Raw genomic sequence first — 18,436 nt, 5'->3', positions numbered from 1 at the left:
ACATGAATCAGTCATTCAGGAAAGAAAGACTTATGAAATAATACTGAGCGCCCTGCGTGGCGCTGTCCAGGGAGAGTATAAATACTCGGGCACGGGCCCAGCTTGCGCAGGACATTCTTAACCGGAACTAGTGAAGGACACAACTGGACCTCCATTTTGTAAAACAGTTGATTAAAGCTTTGTTTAACGCTTAGACCAAGTGCCTAGTAGTTTTCTTGCGTCATACTTCAAAAGGAAAAATTTGCAGGGCTATGGGGAAAGAGCAGGAGAGAATGGGACTAATTGGATAGCTCTTTCAAAGAGCTGGTACAGGCACGATGGGCTGAATGGCCTCCTTCTGTGCTGTATGATTCTATGCTAGAAAAAATTGCTCATTCAGAGCATGCGGCAACTTCCTGTTCATAAGCCCTGCCATTCCGATTAGACTGAAGGGAAAGTGGCAAGTTTCAGTTCCATTCTGGGAGTTGTAGTCTATCTGAGTATTTGTTGGAAGAATTGCAAATGTTGAATAATTAATTTAATCAAGTTTAGTGGATTCATTTTAGAATTGTGTAATATTCATGTAATATGTTTAAAAATATATATTATTTCTAATTGACCTGAGTGAAGAAAATGGTGAGAAGAAATTTGAGCAATTCAGTTAATTGTTTCACTTGTTCGTGATTGGTAGTTTTGGGGGGAAAAATTGAGGGATTTGTTTGTATTGAAACAAAAATGACACCAAAACCATTAATAATAACCCAATTGAAAACAAGCCGAAAGATAAAATACTTGCATAAGAATGTTGTAAAGTGGGTAGAAGTTTTCTAAAGCAACGAAGGATGTGAATTTTAAAAAGTTGAATATTATAAAAGAGGAACAAAATGGAGAGAAAAACAAGTCTTCAATGATATTTTCTGAAATAACTTCTGATGTTTAGCATGTACCATTCCTGAACTGGCAGGGAAAGGCTGTTCTAAACAGGCATGAGGAGGTGCTTAAGAATGCCCGAAGTTGAGACTCCGGTAACTTTGTTCTTCCCTTCTCCTTCCCAAGCATTGACACTTGGTTATTCTGACTGGAGCAGAAGAACGGCAAAGGTTCCATGACATGAAGCTGTGACCTGTAGATATTTGGTTTCCTGAGACTGAGTGCCTTGCTTTGGTATCATGCTCCCAACAGTATGCCAGTGATTTTCATTGAAGCATTTTCTTCCTTTTATTTCTGTTGATCTTAGGATGAGAAGGAGCACTTTGCCTCAGTCTTGACGACAGCAAGATTGCTGGCTAAGTTTCTTGGTTTCCTTACCTTCCTCCCTTATCGTACAGGAGATCGACCAACGAGGGACATGCAAGAGGCAGCTATTTCCCTGAGGAACAAGGTACACATGTGGAGTAATTTTCACATTTCCTATAGATAATCCTGTTTTAGGCATATGGTCATGTTGATATTTAACCTGCCTGCTCAATTGAGTTAATTTTATAAAACTTAACCATTCTCCTCTATTTCTTGAAACACACTTTCCCCTTTCCATCTCCTCGCAATATGCCAGTACATTTTTCCTTTATTTATTTTTTAAAAACATTTAACACTGACTTGGCTTGCAATGGGTAACGGTTAACAAGAGAAAAAATTGTAAATGGGGGATTCTGGCAATAAACGGTAGGTCTATCAGTGTAGAAAGAAAAATTATAGGTTAATGTTTTGAGTGTAGATCCTTCATTTGGGCACGGTCCTGCATCTTGTGTGCATAAGAGGGCTTTGCTATGATAAATGAGATCATCTTAAACATAATTTAAGATGCTATTTTATCTATATGTTTGTTCTCTGATGGACAACAACAGTTGGGGAAACATTTTCTGTCTCGTTAACAGAAGTATGGCGGAAATGGTTTTTCTTTTTTCCATTTTGTTTTTGTTCTCTGGAACTCTGCTGACTATCCTATCCTATGCCGAGTCTTGCTCGCACATTACTCTGTCCTTGCTGACCTACGCTGGCTCCCGGTCCCCCAATTCTCATCCTTATGTTAAACTCTTCCTGGCCATGCCTCTGCCTATCCCCTATAACCTCCTCCAGTTGTGCGGCTCCCACCGCTCTCCCAAACTCTCCATTGTTTTGACTCTGGCCTCTTGTGCATCTCCCCTCCCTTTACCCCATCATTGGTGGATGTGCCTTCAGCCGTCTAGGCCCCACGCTCTGTAATTATCTCCCTAAACCTCTCCATCATCTACCTGTTCTCCTTCTCCTTAAAACCCACCTCTTCCCCTCCTTTGTCTCAGCATCCAGTATTCTCTGATTATGCCTCCATCAGCTGCCTTGGGATGTTTTTCTATGCTGTATAAATGCAGGTTGTTGTTCGGTTGGCTATCGAACCAGGAAGCACTTGGAAAAGCTGTGAAGAGATGTTCCCCCTCCTATCCCTTCGATCCCTCTGATGCCTTGTCTGTGATAGCTTCTTCGAGGAGAAGCCCAAATAACATTCTGCCTTATTAAATGTCATCTAAACGTATTAAACTATAAGTCACAATATTTGCTATACTAAGCTTTTTTTCTTGTCCTTACTTGCCTAGGGTGTGCCTGTTCTGAATGTGTACAAGTTACTGAGAAGGTCAATTGAAAATCAGCGCACCATTCTCACAGTACCCTGGGTGGTTGAGTTTCTTAGTATGGTGGACCATGTGGCACCATTCCTGGATTATTATCACAGAGTCTTTACCCTCTTCTTGCATTTATACAGGTGAGTGTCAGGAGATGGTAGCTAAACACATTTGCTTTCCCCCCCCCCCCCCCCCCATTCCTTTTTTTGTATGTCAGATAGATGACATAACAGTATGCTGCTGGATCCAACTAATATGTGGCCGCACTCTTGTCTTTGAGTCAGAAGGTCGTGGGTTCAAGTCCCATTCCAGAGACTTGAGCACATAATCTAGACTGACACTCCAGTGCAGTACTAAGGGAGCGGTGGACTGTCGGGAGTGCCGTCTTTCGGATGAGACGTTAAACCGAGACCCATCTGCGCTCTCGGTAAAAGATCCCATTGCACTATTTCAAACAAATGCAGGGCTCCCTGGTGTCCTGGCTAATATTTATCCCTTAATTAGCTTCACTAAAACAGATTATCTGGTCATTATCACGTTTGTGGGACCTTGCTGTGTGCAAATTGGCTGACTTGTTTCCTACATTACAGCAGTAATTCAAAAGTAATTAATTGGCTGTGGGCCATCCTGAGGTTGTGAAAGGCGATGTATAAATGCAAGTCTTTTTCTTTATTATGGGGACAGATGTCTGATGCATTGGACTCTGATATCTCCTGGGAGCATAGAAAGAATCATGGAATCGTACATAAGAAATAGGAACAGGAGTAGGCCATACATTGGAAGAGTGTCAAATAAGTGAAATATACAGAATAGATTGTAAGTTCTACAGAACTGCTTTATGGACTGCAAAGACTTGATAAATATAACGATCTGTTACAGAGTTGTCTTGGGCTCAGGACCAATGTTCCCTTTAATTTTTTTTGGGTACGCGGCCCGTTCAAAATACTGCGCATGCGCAGTTTTTCCCACTTGAGCTGGCTGCGCGGAAGCTGCAGAGCGCAGCTTAAAGGGAACACAGCTCAGGGCCACAGTGTTTGAAGACTGGCCTTTTGGTTGCTAGTTTCATTGTCGTGAGATTGGCGTTTCTTGACTACCCTACTAGAATTTGCAAATTGCACTTCATTTTTTGTCAGTTGGCAGGCAGGAGGATGAAGAATGCTTGATTGTATTGCTTGTTCAGTTGTGTACAAGTCAGAAGATGTCATGCTAAAGCAGCACAGTGCCCTAGTCAGACAGCAGCTTGACTATTGTGTTCAAGTGAAGCATTCAAGCCATGGAGGCAGTTCGGCTAAAGAAAGAAATCCAAGTTAATTCTATCACTCCTTTCATAACAAAGCGTTTACAGCCAATGAAGTACTTTTGAAATGTAGTCACTTTTGTAATGTAGGGAAACCACAAAGCTGATCCTGGTGTCGCGGGATTGAGTTATGTAGAAAGATGGGACAAATTGGAGCTCTTCAGCTTTGAAAGGAGGTGTGCAAATTATTAAATGCCATAATCAGAGCATCATTTCAAGGTATGCCAGGATACAAAAAAAAAGTGTGTTGGCTGACGGAAAGTTTAAGGCCAGATGGTGGAAAGATCGTCAGAGTGGTAACCACTTGGAGGTCTTCTGGGAAGAGCAGAGAAGGTGGAAACCTTAGACATATTCAAGAATGCGTTCGATGAAATGACATTGTTCTTTTATTCTGGATGGGGGACTGAAGTTTGGTTGAATGGCCTCCCTCTTGTGATCGGGGGTAGGGACATGGCACTAATTCTGGATGTCATGGTATGAAGCTTCTCCAGCAAGGATCACCACGGGCAGATGCTCCTAAGGATTGCTTGTAATCTTCATATTTGAATGAATTGGTGTTTTACAGAACTTGTTTTACAGATTACTTTCTACTTGAATACAGCACTAAGAATTAAGAAAGAACTTGTAGTTATGTAGCACCTTTCACGCCCTCAGGATTGCCTCAGCACTTTACAGCCAATGAATTGCTTTGTTACAGTGTAGTCACTATTACTTAGGCAGATGTGGCAACCAATTAGTGCAGAGCAAAGTCCTACAAGCAGCAATGAGATAATGAGCAGTTAGTCTGATTTGGTGGTGTTTGTTGAGGGGTAATTGTTGGCCAGAACACCTAGCCCACCTACCCCTAGTGGAATTATTCTTCCAATCTGGTACAGGCGGGATAGAGGATACTGCATCTTAATTGGTTAATCTAATGCCAGTTTTGGGGATACTTTTCCCCCTTTTTGTTTGTACCTCCCTAGTGTTTCAGCCCTACAGTTTTTATACTTTGTGTTGCTTAAACTTTCAAAGTCCTGCCAGCAACACACCCTGATTCTGGATGGTATAACATTACTATACTATCCACGTATGCCAACAGATGCATTATATAAATGAATGATCCTGAAAATGACCTGCAAGCAAAATGTATAACTGTACCAATGTAAAATTCTGAATAGTAAATTAAAAAAAAAAAAATCATATTCTCAATCCAGAAACACACTCCAGTGGTAAACATTGAAGAATCAAATGATTATCTGGTGTGTGCACATGAAAATATATTGCAATACTGTATTTATGAGGAGGGAGGAGAAGCAAAGTGGAGAACCGGCACATTTGTTTACATATAAATTAAAATGACCATACTGTGGTTCATAGAAACATACATAGGAGCAGGAGTAGGCCATTCGGCCCCTCGAGCCTACTCCGCCATTCAATGAGATCGCTGATCATCCAAACTCAGTACGCTGTCCCTGCCTACTCCCCATATCCCTTGATCCCTTTAGCCTCAAGAAATATATCTAACTCCTTCTTGAATATATTTAATGAATTGGCCTCCACTGCCTTCTGTGGTAGAGAATTTCACAGGTTCACCACTCTCTGGGTGAAGAAATTCCTCCTCATCTCTGTCCTAAATGGCATACCCCTTATCCTTAGACTGTGACCCCTGTTTCTGGACTCCCCTGCCATCGGGAACATCCTTCCTGCATCTAGTCTGTCTAGTCCTGTTAGAATTTTATAAGTCTCAATGAGATCCCCTCTCATTCTTCTAAACTCCAGTGAGTATAAGCCCAATCGACCCAATCTCTCCTCGTATGTCATTCCTACCATCCCAGTTATCAGTCTGGTGAATCTTCGCTGCACTCTCTCCATGGCAAGAACATCCTTCCTCAAATAAGGCGACCAAAACTGCACACACTACTCAAGGTGCGGTCTCACCAAGGTTCTGTACAAATGCAGCAAGACGTCCTTGTTCCTGTACTCGAATCCTCTCGCTCCGAAGGCCAACATACCATTTGCCTTCTTAACCGCCTGCTGCACCTGCATGCTTACCTTCAGCGACTGGTGCACAAGGACACCCAGGTCTCGTTGCACTTCCCCTTCTCCCAATCTATTGCTGTTCAGATAATCAGCCTTCCTGTTTTTGCCACCAAAGTGGATAACCTCGCATTTATCCACATTGGGCAGATGCAGTATAATCACCCAACCTGTCCAAATCATACTGGAGTTTCTTGGCATCCTCCTCACAGCACACACGCCCACCCAGCTTTGTGTCGTCTGCAAACTTGGAGATATTACATCTAGTTCCCTCGTCTAGATCATTTATATATATATTGTGAATAGCTGGGGTCCTAGCACCGATCCCTGCGGTACCCCACTAGTCACTGCCTGCCACTCGGAAAAAGACCCGTTTATTCCAACTCTTTGCTTCCTGTCTGCCAACCAGTTCTCTATCCAAGTCAGTACCTTGCCCCCAATCCCATGTGCCTTAACTTTACACGCTAATCTCTTATGCGGGACCTTATCGAAAGCCTTCTGAAAGTCCAAATACACCACATCCACTGGTTCTCCTTTATCGATTCTACCAGTTACATCCTCAAAAAATTCCAGTAGATTAGTCAAGCACGGTTTACCTTTTGTAAATCCATGTTGACTTTGTCCGATCCTGTCACTGTTTTCCAAGTGCTCTGCTATTGCATCTTTTATAATGGACTCTAGCATTTTCCCCACTACCGATGTCAGGCTTACCGGTCTTTAACTCCCTGTTTTCTCTCTACCACACTTTTTTGAATAGTGGGGTAACATTAGCTACCCTCTAATCCATGGGAACTGTTCCAGAGTCTATAGAATTTTGAAAGATGATCAGCAATGCATCTACTATTTCTAGGGCCACTTAAGTACCCTAGGATGTAGATTATCAGGCCCTGGGAATTTATCGGCCTTCAACCCCGTCAATTTCCCTAACACCATTTCCCTACAAATACTGATTTCATTCAGTTCCTCCCTCTCATTAGACCCTATGTTCCCCGACATCTCTGGGAGGTTATTTGTGTCCTCCTTTGTGAAGACAGAACCAAAGTATGTATTTAATTGGTCTGCCATTTCTTTGTTCCCCATTATAAATTCCCCTGATTCTGACTGCAAGGGACCTACGCTTGACTTCACCAATCTTTTTCTCTTCACATATCTATAGATGCTTGGATCTAACAAGTGAGCAAAATGGAAATTTCCTGAACAAGTTACTGATCCTTGCTGTACTGGGGTGGCTTTTCCAGGTGAGTATTTATCAAATAGATTGATTCCTGGGATGAGAGGGCTGTCCTATGATGAGAGATTGAGTAGATTGGGCCTATACTCTACTCTCTGGAGTTTAGTAGAATGAGAGGTGATCTCATTGAAACATAGAAGATTCTGAAGGGGATTGACAGGGGTAGATGCTGAGAGCTTGTTTCCCCTGGCTGGAGTGTCTAGAACTAGGGAGCATAGTCTCAGGATAAGGGGTCGGCCATTTAAGACTGAGATGAGAAATTTCTTCACTCAGAGGGTGATGAAACTTTGGAATTCTCTACCCCAGAGGCCTGTGGAGGCTCAGTCGTTGAGTATATTCAAGGCAGGGATCGATAGATTTTTGGACTCTAGGGGAATCAAGGGATATGGGGATAGTGCAGGAAAGTGGAGTTGAGGTCGAAGATCACCCATGATATTGAATGGCGGAGCAGGCTCGAAGGGCCGTATGTCCTACTCCTGAATCCTAATTCTGAAATGTTAAATGAAATGATTTGAACATAAGGAATAGGAGGAGGAGTAGGCCCTTTGAGCCTGGTTTGGTGTTTGGCAACTATAGAATGCATATTGGAGGTAATGGGCTTTTCAAATGTTTGACTGGTTTGTAGTATATAAGTTGGGTAGTTCACTGGTAGAAATCGCTGGGAATGCTCGTCTTTGCTTTAAGTTTATTTTTATTTTTTTACTGTGCATGTTGTGACAGTCCTTCCCTACCCCGCCCTTGTGGGAGCACCTTCACCACACGGACTGCAGCGGTTCAAGAAGGCAGCCAACCACCGCCACCTTCTCGAGGGTAACTAGGGATGGGCAATAAATGCTGGCTTTGCCAACGACGCCCACATCTCGAGAATGAATGCTAAGTGAGGAAAGAAAGACTTGCATTTATATAGCGCCTTTCACCACCTCGGGATGTCCCAATGCGTTTTACAACCAATGAAGTACTTCTGAAGTGCAGTCACTGTGTAATGTAGGAAACACAGCAGCCAATTTGCAAACAGCAAGGTCCCACAAAAAGCAATCTGTTTTTAATGATGTTGAGGGATAAATATTGGCCAGGGCATCCGGGAGAACTACCTATCTCCTCTTCAAATAGTGCCATGGGATCTTTTATATCCACCTGAGAGGGCAGATGGGGCCTCGGTTTAACGTCTCATCCAAAAAACGGCACCTCCGACAGTGCAGCACTTCCTCAGTATTGCAATGATAAGGTAGAAGAAGTTTCCACTTGTGGGGGAGTCCAAAACTAGGGGCCATAAACATAAGGTAGTCACTAATAAATTCAATAAGGAATTCAGGAAAAACTTCTTTACCCAGAGAGTGGTGAGAATGTGGAACTCGCTACCACAGGGAGTAGTTGAGGCAAATAGTATAGATGCATTTAAGGGAAAGCAAGATAAGTACATGAGGGAGAAAGGAATAGAAGGTATGCTGAGGGGGTGAGATGAAGTAGGGTGGGAGGGTGCTTGTGTGGAGCATAAACACCAGCAGAGACCAGTTGGGCCGAATGGCCTGTTTCTGTGCTGTACATTCTATGTTATTATAGGAAGGATGTTCTTGCCATGGAGGGAATGCAGCGAAGATTCACCAGGCTGATACCTGGGATGGCAGGAATGACGTATGAGGAGAGATTGTGTCGATTGGGCTTATACTCACTGGAGTTTAGAAGATTGAGAGGGGATCTCATCGAAACCTATAAAATTCTGTCAGGCCTGGACAGACTAGATGCAGGAAGGATGTTTCTGATGGCCGGGGTGTCCAGAACCAGGGGTCATAGTCTAAGGATAAGGGGTAAGCCATTTAGGACTGAAATGAGGAGGAATTTCTTCACCCAGAGTGGTGAACCTGTGGAATTCTCTGCCACAGAGGGTGGTGGAGGCCAATACATAAATATATTCCAGAAAGAGTTGGATATATTTCTTAAGGCTAAAGGGATCAAGGGATATGGGGAAAAGGCAGGGACAGGGTACTGAATTTGGATGATCAGCCATGATCTCATTGAATGGCGGAGCAGGCTCGAAGGGCCGAATGGCCTGCTCCTGCTCCTATCTTCTATGTTTATGTTTCTATGTTTCTATTAGTTGCCCTTTGGTTTTCAGCTGTTGTAAATTCTACCCATTTTTCAGATGGAACATCCATTTTCTGCAACACAAAGTTTTGGGTAATCGATTAAAAATGGTTACGTTGCAAACTCTGTACACTGCCGGCTTGAGAGACTTGGGCCTTGTGGGAAATGGGCTTTGAAATGGACAATGCAAATAGTAAGACCTGAAATGTGTATGTGTGAAATATAATCCAAATATTTAATTGTCAAAATCTTCTTAGATTCCTGCAGTTCCTGAAGAAATGTTCTTCAATGAAGAGAAGATTGATGTAGTTGCAACAAACATATCGGACCAAGGCTTAGTAAGTAATCTGTCAAGCAGGCATTACACCTACAGCTTTTTATTACCTCAGCCAGAGCAGAAATGGGAGCAGCAGTAGACCACACGGTCCCTTAAGTCTGATCCGCTATTCAATAAGACCATGGCTGAACTTCTACATCAACTCCACTTTCCCGCCCTATCCCCATATCCCTTGACTCCCTTAGTGCCCAAAAATCTATCGATCTCTGTCTTTAATATACTCATCGATTGAGCACCCACAGCCCTCTTGGGTAGCGAATTCCAAAGATTCACTACCCTCTTGAGTGAAGAATTTCTCCTCATCTCAGTCCTAAATGGCCGACCCCTTATCTAAACTTTCCAGCCAAGGGAAACAACCTCTCAGCATCTACCCTGTTAAGCCCTGTAAGAATTTTGTATGTTTCAATGAGATCACCGCTCATTCTTCTAAACTCTAGAGAGTATAGGCTTCGTCTACTCAATCTCTCCTCATAGGACAGCCCTCTCATCCCAGAAATCAATCTAGTCAACCTTTGTTGCACCCCTTCTACGGCAAATATATCTTTCCTTAGGGAAGGAGACCAGAACTGTGCACTGTACTCCAGGTGTGGCCTCATCAAGGCCCTGTATAATTGCAGCAAGACTTCCTTACTCTTATACTCCAACCCCCTTGCAATAAAGGCTAACATATCATTTGCCTTCCTAATTGTTTGCTGTACCTGCATGTTAAGGACACTCAAATCCCTCTGAATACCAACATTTACTAATCTCTCACCTTTTAAAAAATATTCTGCTTTTTCCTTCTTCCTACCAAAGTGGATAACCTCACACCTCCCCACATTATACTCCATCTGCCACCTGCTTGCCCAATTACTTAACCGGTCTATATCCCTTTGCAGCCTCTTTGCTTCCTCTTCACAGCTTACTTTGCCACCTAGCTTTGTATTGTCAGCAAGCTTGGATATATTATATATTCAGTCCCCTCTCTAAGTCATTGATATAGATTGTAAATAGCTGAGGCCCAAGCACTGATCTTTCTGGCAATCCCATGAGCCCTAATCTTGTGTTACAACCTCTTGTGTAGCACCTTATCGAATGCCTTTTGAAAATCCAAATATACTACATCCACTGGTTCCCCCTTATCTATCCTGCTAGTTATACTCTCAAAAAAATCTAATAGATTTGTCAAACGCTATTACCCTTTCATAAAACCGTTTTGACTCTGCCTAATCATATTACGATTTTCTAAGTGCCCTGTTACTGCATCCCTAATAATAGATTCTAGCATTTTCCCTACTAATGATGTCAGGCTAACTGGCCTATAGTTCCCTTTTTTTCTCTCCTTGAATAGCGGAGTTACGTTTGCTACCTTGCACATTTCTGGTTGAAGTAGGGAAATTCTGGATATAAAGTCACATTTAGTTGCTCCGTTCCATTGAAGCTGCAAAAAGGCCAAGTGACTTGAAATGCCTCATCAGTTATAATCGAGGGTCCATCTCCGGGAAATGTATCCTCTCCATACCGAATGTGTTGTGTGTTTGTTTTTTTTTTCTATTTTCAGGATTCTGTTCCTTTGATTGACCAGCAACTGCTGTACCTCTGTTGTCCATATCTGAGTGAGTATATTCTGGACGTTGGAGGATGGGTTGGCGGAGGGGGGGGGGACAGAGAGAGATAAATAAATGCATACATACATAGAGGGTTAATGCTTCAAATAAAGATCACACATATACTTTTGACTGCTTATTTGTACGCCACTAGACATTTAAATGTTTACTGGATTCAGGAGACATTCCTGAGAAGTGAATAGTGGAAAATGTATTGTTAGTTAAAAAGGGTGGAGAGAGATACCTGGGAACTGTAAAATTGTTCTTGATTTAACTGATGCTAAATTAACCAGCCTAAAGGATCTAGTAGGGGAATATCTAGAAAAGCACCGCTTGATAAAGCGTCAGTCTATCAGGAAAGGAGGGCCACACTTAACTACAAAAGCAAAATACTGCGGATGCTGGAAATTTGAAATAAGAACAGAAAATGCTGGAAATACTCAGCAGGTCAGGCAGCATCTGTGGAGAGGGAAACAGAGTTAATGTTTCAGGTCGATGACCTTTCATCAGAACTGTTCTGACGAAAGGTCATCGACCTGAAACGTTAACTGTTTTTCTGCTGAGTATTTCCAGCATTTTCTGTTTTTATGTCATGCTTAACTAACCTGTTGGCGTTTTTCAAAGATATTACTAGCATGAAAGACGAGGAAATGGCGTGGATGTTATGGCCATAGATTATTTAAGAGGTGATATTTTATAAGGCACCAGTCAGTTTGTACTGGAGCGTCACTGGTCACCATACCATAGGAAGGCTGATGGACCTCTTGAGAGGGTGCTGTGTACAGCAACCAAATTGACGCACATTCTCCGCAATTGAAGTTATGAGGAAGTTGGGTTTGTTCTCATTGGGAAAGGGAGCTCCCGTTTTTTGTAAAGATATTTTTGTTTTGCAATGTTGACTCTTTAATATTCTATATTTTTGGTTTATATCTCCTTTTATTTGCCCTGTGAATGTCGTCTTTTCCCTTTAGCAACAGGAGGAGGCCATTCGGCCCCCTCGAACTTGTTGCACCATTCAAGCAGATCATGGCTGATCTGTACCTCAACTCCATCTCCCTGCCTTGGCTCCGTATCCCTTCATACCCTTACCTAATAAAAAATCTAGCGATCTTGGTCTTTGTTGCCTATTATCCTTGGTTGGCAGACGGGCTCCCAGGTTTCCAGTACGGCAGCTCCACAGCCTATTGCTCGGAGGTATGCGATAGCGACCTGTGGAGATTTTCTTCCTTTATCCCTCCCCTCCCAGAGCGCTCAGCTTCTGTTGAGTGCCTCTCCATGGCAGTACAGTTGAGATTGAAAACATTGCGAAATACAGCCCTCGCACACCTGTCTTTACTGCTCTGTTGTTTCACTCAATTAGTTCATCTCATCTTATTTATCTACACAACCTGTCGGCCAGATGGAAATGATTAACTTGCGCAGAAACTGAGAGAGATTTATTCACTAAGGATGCATGCCAAATAATCTAAGCCATGGCCAGGTATTTCACCAGGTCTTGTGTTGCAGGTGAGTTACGCAAGCTGTTGGCTTCCTACGTAGCTGGCAGTGGGGTTAGAAATGGAGGATATATGAGAAAGATCACACCAACTGCAGCGGAACCTTTAGTACCGACTTTAGCACAATCGCAGCAGAGACTCCAGGTAACCCCTTCATTCTTGCACTCTCAAATCCTCTGTAAAGAGCATGCTATCTTGATAGTACAGGAAACTCTCGATTTACCGGCACCGAAATAACCGGAAATCTCTGTTAACCGGCAAAATTCAGGAGTAGGTTCAGGTAAGTTTTACTTCATATTAGTGGCCGTTCCTGGATCTGTGGCTGTGTAACCGGGGTTCCTGCACCTGTTGCTAAGCAACAGGGATGCCTGGATCTTGTGGCCGGGGTGCCTGCACCTGTTGCTAAGCAACGGGGAAGCCTGGATCTATTGCTGTGTACAGGGCTCTCGTACCTTTTACTATACCTCTCTGTAATCCGGACTTGTTGATAAACCGGCACCACGCCGGTCCCGTCGGTGCCGGATAAAAAAGAGTTTCCTGTATCTACATTTTTGTCTTTATAGACTACCTGCATATAACCAAGTGACAGCTTCCTGAATTAAATGTCTGTTATACGTTGGTGTTCATTCATTGTACGCATGACTGACTTCCTTTTTTAGTGGCTCAGCTTGACTGTCAACCATTTTGTCCCAGTAAAGACAAATATCTGTCCTCCTTTCCAGCTTCCAAATACTATCTACACTCTCTCCAATGATTTCTCTTAACCCCTGATAAACATACATACTGTTTGGATAAATGTGTTATTGGAAGAGTGGAGGCTGGTGCTTGCTGTCTCCTTGCTCATGCTTGGGTCTGCCAGCTGTCCAGCACCTGGGTGACTGATCCTCACAATATAGAATTTCCAGCATGTCTTTGAATTAAAACACATGTCGGTGACAGCCTCCTGCTAGTGATCACTGAGACCAATTGTAGCACTCCTTCACTGCCCCAGTTGAGATTAACTGAGAACACAGAACTAACCTGGTCTGTACGGGCTCAGTATTACGTGGAGCAGTGAGTGCATTAACTAGTGAGCCATAGGAACAGGCAAACTCACTCATTTAAATGGCATCATCTTGGGTAATGTACAGTAAGTGTGAAGTTTCAACTAAATAGGGAAGAATTTTACACCAAGTGTTTAATGTTAAGTTTTTGTTTCCTGGTTAGGCAGAGTTGGAGGAGGCTTTTTTTCACAATCAACCCCCATCACTTCGCAAAACAGTTGAGTTTGTGGCTGAAAGAGTTGGATCTAACTGTGTGAAACACATCAAGTGAGTGAAATAAAAGTCCATCATTGTTAAATTAGGAGCAGGTTATTTTAGTGTTGCCGAAAACTTGTTTTTAAAACCATAATCTTATTTCAAGGTACCTTTTGCAAGGAATATCCCACTCTCTTTACAAAGCAACATTATCGATATATACTTGATATGTCGTCAGTACAGAAACACCAACACCTGGAATCGTGTGTTCAGGACAAAACAATGGGGTTGATTCTTGCCTTGTAGGACTTTCTACTACTGTACTACAGTTCGAACCTCGAGAATTACAAATAAGCGTAGCAGTGACAGATAAGTTTATCAATAAAAATGATCTTTATTCACACTACAGTTTTTCATGCGTACATGAAAGTACCCCCGGCAATGTATATGCTCACAGTTTACTCCAGCAATTTATATGCTCTACAGTTTCGTACATAAAAACACTCCCAGCAATGTATATGCCCTACAGTTTATTAAATAAGTCAAACGTACATAAAAAATACCCCCAGCAATGTACGTATGTGCTCTACAGTTTCGTCCATAAAAGTACCCCCAGCTCCATGTCCCACTTTCATACATACACCTCGGTTGATCAGTCCGAATTAGTGGTAGGCTTCAAAAGTCGACTGGCCATTCAAAACAGCTTCCTATGTTCTATTTCAGTTTTCACCTTCTGTCTTTATAATGCACTCCTGCATGTGTTCCTCGTATTTTTTAGCTGCCTCCCTCTGGTAGGTCAGTTTCACTCCCAACCTTTCCTGGTTGGTGTTCCTTCTGCATGACACGCTCATGTCCCTGTGATGTGTGTGGGGAGCAGGACTTCCTCTTCATCCTATGTTCCCCTTCCTGTCCATGTGGTCTTACAAACAAAGTACCACACGTTGACTTCCTCCATTTTGAATCCTTACAAACAAAGGATCACACATTGACCTCCATTTTGAATCCGTCCGTTATCATCTCTCAAGAACTCTCAACAAAAATATATTCCAGTGAGAAGGAAAGACTTTGAGAAGGGAGAACCATCCATGGCTAACTAAGGAAGTAAAGGATGGTATCAGATTGAAAACAAAGGCATACAATGTTGCCAAGATTAGTGGAAGGCCAGAGGATTGGAAATTTTTTAAAAACCAGCAAAGGACGACTAAAAAAAATAAGAGAGAGAAGATGGATTATGAGAGTAAACTAGCAAGAAATATAAAAACAGATAGTAAGAGCTTCTACAAGTATATAAAAAGGAAGAGAGTAGCTAAAGTAAACGTTGGTCCCTCAGAAGATGAGACTGGGGAATTAATAATGGGGAACAGGGAAATGGACGAGACTTTGAACAAATACTTTGTATCAGTCTTCATGGTAGAAGACACTAAAACCATCCCAATAATACATAATCAAGGGTCTGTAGGGAGGGGGGAACTTAAACAATCACTATCACTAAAGAAAAAGTACTCGGTAAAATAGTGGGACTAAAGGTGGACAAGTTCCCTGGACCTGATGGCCTGTATCTTAGGATCTTAAAAGAAGTGGCTGCAGAGATAGTGGATGCATTGGTTGCAATCTACCAAAAATCCCTGGACTCTGGAGAGGTCCCAGCCGATTGGAAAACCACAAATGTAACGCCCCTATTTAAGAAAGGAAGGAGACAGAAAGCGGGAAACTATAGACCAGTTAGCTTAACATCTGTCATTGGGAAAATGCTGGAGTCCATTATTAAGGAAGCAGTAGCAGGACATTTAGAAAATCATAATGCAGTCAAGCAGAGTCAGCATGGTTTTATGAAAGGAAAATCATGTTTGGCAAATTTGCTGGAGTTCTTTGAGGATGTAACGAGCAATGTGGATAAAGGGGCATCAGTGGATGTGGTATATTTGGATTTCCAGAAGGCATTCGATAAAGTACCACATAATAGGTTACTGCACAAGATAAGAGCTCACAGGGTTGGGGGTAATATATTAGCATGGATAGAGGATTGGCTAACTAACAGAAAACAGAGAGTCAGGATAAATGGGTCATTTTCCAGTTGGCAAATGGTAACTAGTGGGGTGCCACATGGATCAGTGCTGGGGCCTCAACTATTGACAATCTATATTAATGACTTGGATGAAGGGACCGAGTGTAATGTAGCCAAATTTGCTGATGAAAGCAAGCTGTGAAGAGGACACAGAATTTGCAAAGGGATATAGACAGGCTAAGTGAGTGGGCAAACATTTGGCAGATGGAGTATAATGTGGGAAAGTGTGGGGTTATCCACTTTGGTAAGAAAACTAAAAAAGCAAATTAATATTTAAATGGAGAGAGATTACAAAATGCTGCGGTACAGAGGGATCTGGGGGTCCTTGTGCATGAAACACAAAAAGTTAGCATGCAGGTACAGCAAGTAATCAGGAAGGCAAATGGAGTGTTGGCCTTTATTTCAAGGGGGCTGGAGTATAAAAGCAGGGAAGTCCTGCTACAACTGTACAGGGTATTGGTGAGACCACGCCTGGAGTACTGCGTACAGTTTTGGTCTCCTTATTCAAGGAGGGATATACTTGCATTGGAGGCAGTTTAGAGGAGATTCACTCAGTTGATTCCTGAGATGAGGGGGTTGACTTATGAGGAAAGGTTGAGCAGGTTGGGCCTATACTCATTGGAGTTTAGAAGAATGAGAGGTGATCTTATTGAAACATATAAGATTCTGAAGGGGCTTGACAGGGTAGATGCTGAGAGGATGTTTCCACTCATGGGGAAATCTAGAACTAGGGGGGCATAGTTTCAGAATAAGGGGTCGCCCATTTAAAACTGAGATGAGGAGGAATTTCTTCTGGGGGTCGTGAATCTGTGGAATTCTCTGCCCCAGAGAGCTGTGGAGACTGGGTCATTGAATATACTTAAGATGGAGATAGACAGATTTTTGAACAATAAGGGAGTGATGGGTTATGGGAAGCGGGCAGGGAAGTGGAGTTGAGGCCAAGATCAGATCAGCCGTGATCTCATTAAATGGCGGAGCAGGCTCGAGGGGCCAAATGGCCTGCTCCTGCTCCTATTTCTTATGTTCTAATTCATTCGCAATTTCGATCTCCACATAGTAGCAGTGGTTTTATTAAGTGTATAGCAGCTTACAGCCTTCACTGCCTGGGCCTTGAGCATAAACTGGAGGGGAGAATCTTGTGCCCATATCAGGAACCCACCTGGTCGTCTTCCTATTGAAGTTAGTGGGAAGAAAATCCAGTGGGTTCTGTATAAAGCTTGCGATTTCCCCCCACAGTGGTAAAGATTGGAATTCACCCCCCGCCCCCCCTTGACAGCAAAGACTGAAAGATGGTGACCTTGAGGCTCCTGGTTGGGGAGCTGATGTCCGTAATTATCATGTTATCACAGACGCTAGTGGATAATTCAATTTCAGTCTTTGCCACTTGTGTCTTTTTAAAGTTGGATGTAGAGTTTCCCCCCCCCCCCCCCCAGCTAATTTAATCTCCCCTCCCCCCGTTCCGTTCCTGAAGGCGTTGACCGCTTGCTCAATGCCCTCCAGTAGCTCGCCCAATTGGCCATACTTCATGCACAAGCGTGGGCAGCAAGAGTCCCTGGGGTAGTCAACTGCAGGGGGAATCACAGCTAAACCCAATCCTGGCCTTGCCCGGCACCTCATGTACCTGCGGTAGGGGGTTGCTGGTTGATTACAAAGTATTTGCAGCACAGGTTATTAATGGGATCTCTGAAAATGCGCAAGATAAAAGGGAATTGGTTCCATTTAAGACTAACTTTACCTCTAATTTGATAAATACAACTGCTAAAGCTCCAACGTTTGCTCATTCAGCTTTCCCAGTGAGTATTGTCATATATTTCCCCTTCTCCTGTTCTTCTACCTAAAACCCTTTGGGATGTTTGCAGCTGAACTCCTGGGCAAAGGACATCACCTGGATATGCAATAGTTAACTCCCACAAGACTGATCATTAGCTGTATTGCCCTGCTTGTTTCTAACCCACTACATGTTACACGAGTTAGCCTACAGGTCATTCACCCAGACTTATCAATCGGTGCAAATTTACAGGTTGGAATTTGCAGTAGGGAACAACAACCTGCATTTATATAGTGCCTTTCGGGTAGGGAAACATTCTGTAATCAGGCAAAAATTGACACCGAGCCATAGAAGGCGATAGAAAGACAGAACTTGCATTTCTACAGCACCTTTCAAAACCTCAGGATATCCCAAAGCGCTTTACAGCCAATGAAGTATTTTTGAAGTGTAGTCACTGTTGTAATGTTTGGAAATACAGCAGCCAATTTGCACACAGCATGGTCACACAAACAGCAATGTGATAATGACCAGATAATCTGTTTTTAGGTATTGGTTGAGGGATAAATGTTGGCCAGGACACCGGGGAGAACTCCCCTGCTCCTCTTCAAAATAGTGTCATGGGTTTTTTTTCACGTGGACGGGGCCACGGTTTACGTCTCATTTGAAAGACGGCACCTCCGACAGTGCATCACTGCAGGGTCGGCCTCGATTATGGGCTCAAGTCTTTGGAGTGGGACAGATGAC

At 43.0% G+C, this 18,436-nt stretch overlaps 1 protein-coding gene across 1 annotated transcript in view; it reads left to right on the top strand.

Annotated features, from left to right (window-relative positions):
• The window catches only part of cdan1 (codanin 1), a 101,115-nt gene that overhangs the window by 46,102 nt on the left and 36,577 nt on the right, over window positions 1-18,436 (top strand). The window contains exons 13-19 of the mRNA XM_086003793.1: window positions 1,217-1,360; window positions 2,550-2,716; window positions 7,046-7,127; window positions 9,460-9,540; window positions 11,080-11,134; window positions 12,632-12,765; window positions 13,828-13,931. Of these exons, the coding sequence (XP_085859919.1) occupies window positions 1,217-1,360; window positions 2,550-2,716; window positions 7,046-7,127; window positions 9,460-9,540; window positions 11,080-11,134; window positions 12,632-12,765; window positions 13,828-13,931 (767 nt within the window). The remainder of the gene's footprint in view (window positions 1-1,216; window positions 1,361-2,549; window positions 2,717-7,045; window positions 7,128-9,459; window positions 9,541-11,079; window positions 11,135-12,631; window positions 12,766-13,827; window positions 13,932-18,436) is intronic.

This window comes from Somniosus microcephalus, chromosome 12 (genome assembly GCF_052327205.1).
Source record: "Somniosus microcephalus isolate GS21.2 chromosome 12, FLI_Smic_1.0, whole genome shotgun sequence".
NCBI classification, from domain to species: domain Eukaryota; kingdom Metazoa; phylum Chordata; class Chondrichthyes; order Squaliformes; family Somniosidae; genus Somniosus; species Somniosus microcephalus.
Note: the sequence above shows the minus strand (reverse complement) of the source record. Positions and strands in the feature narration are given on the sequence as shown.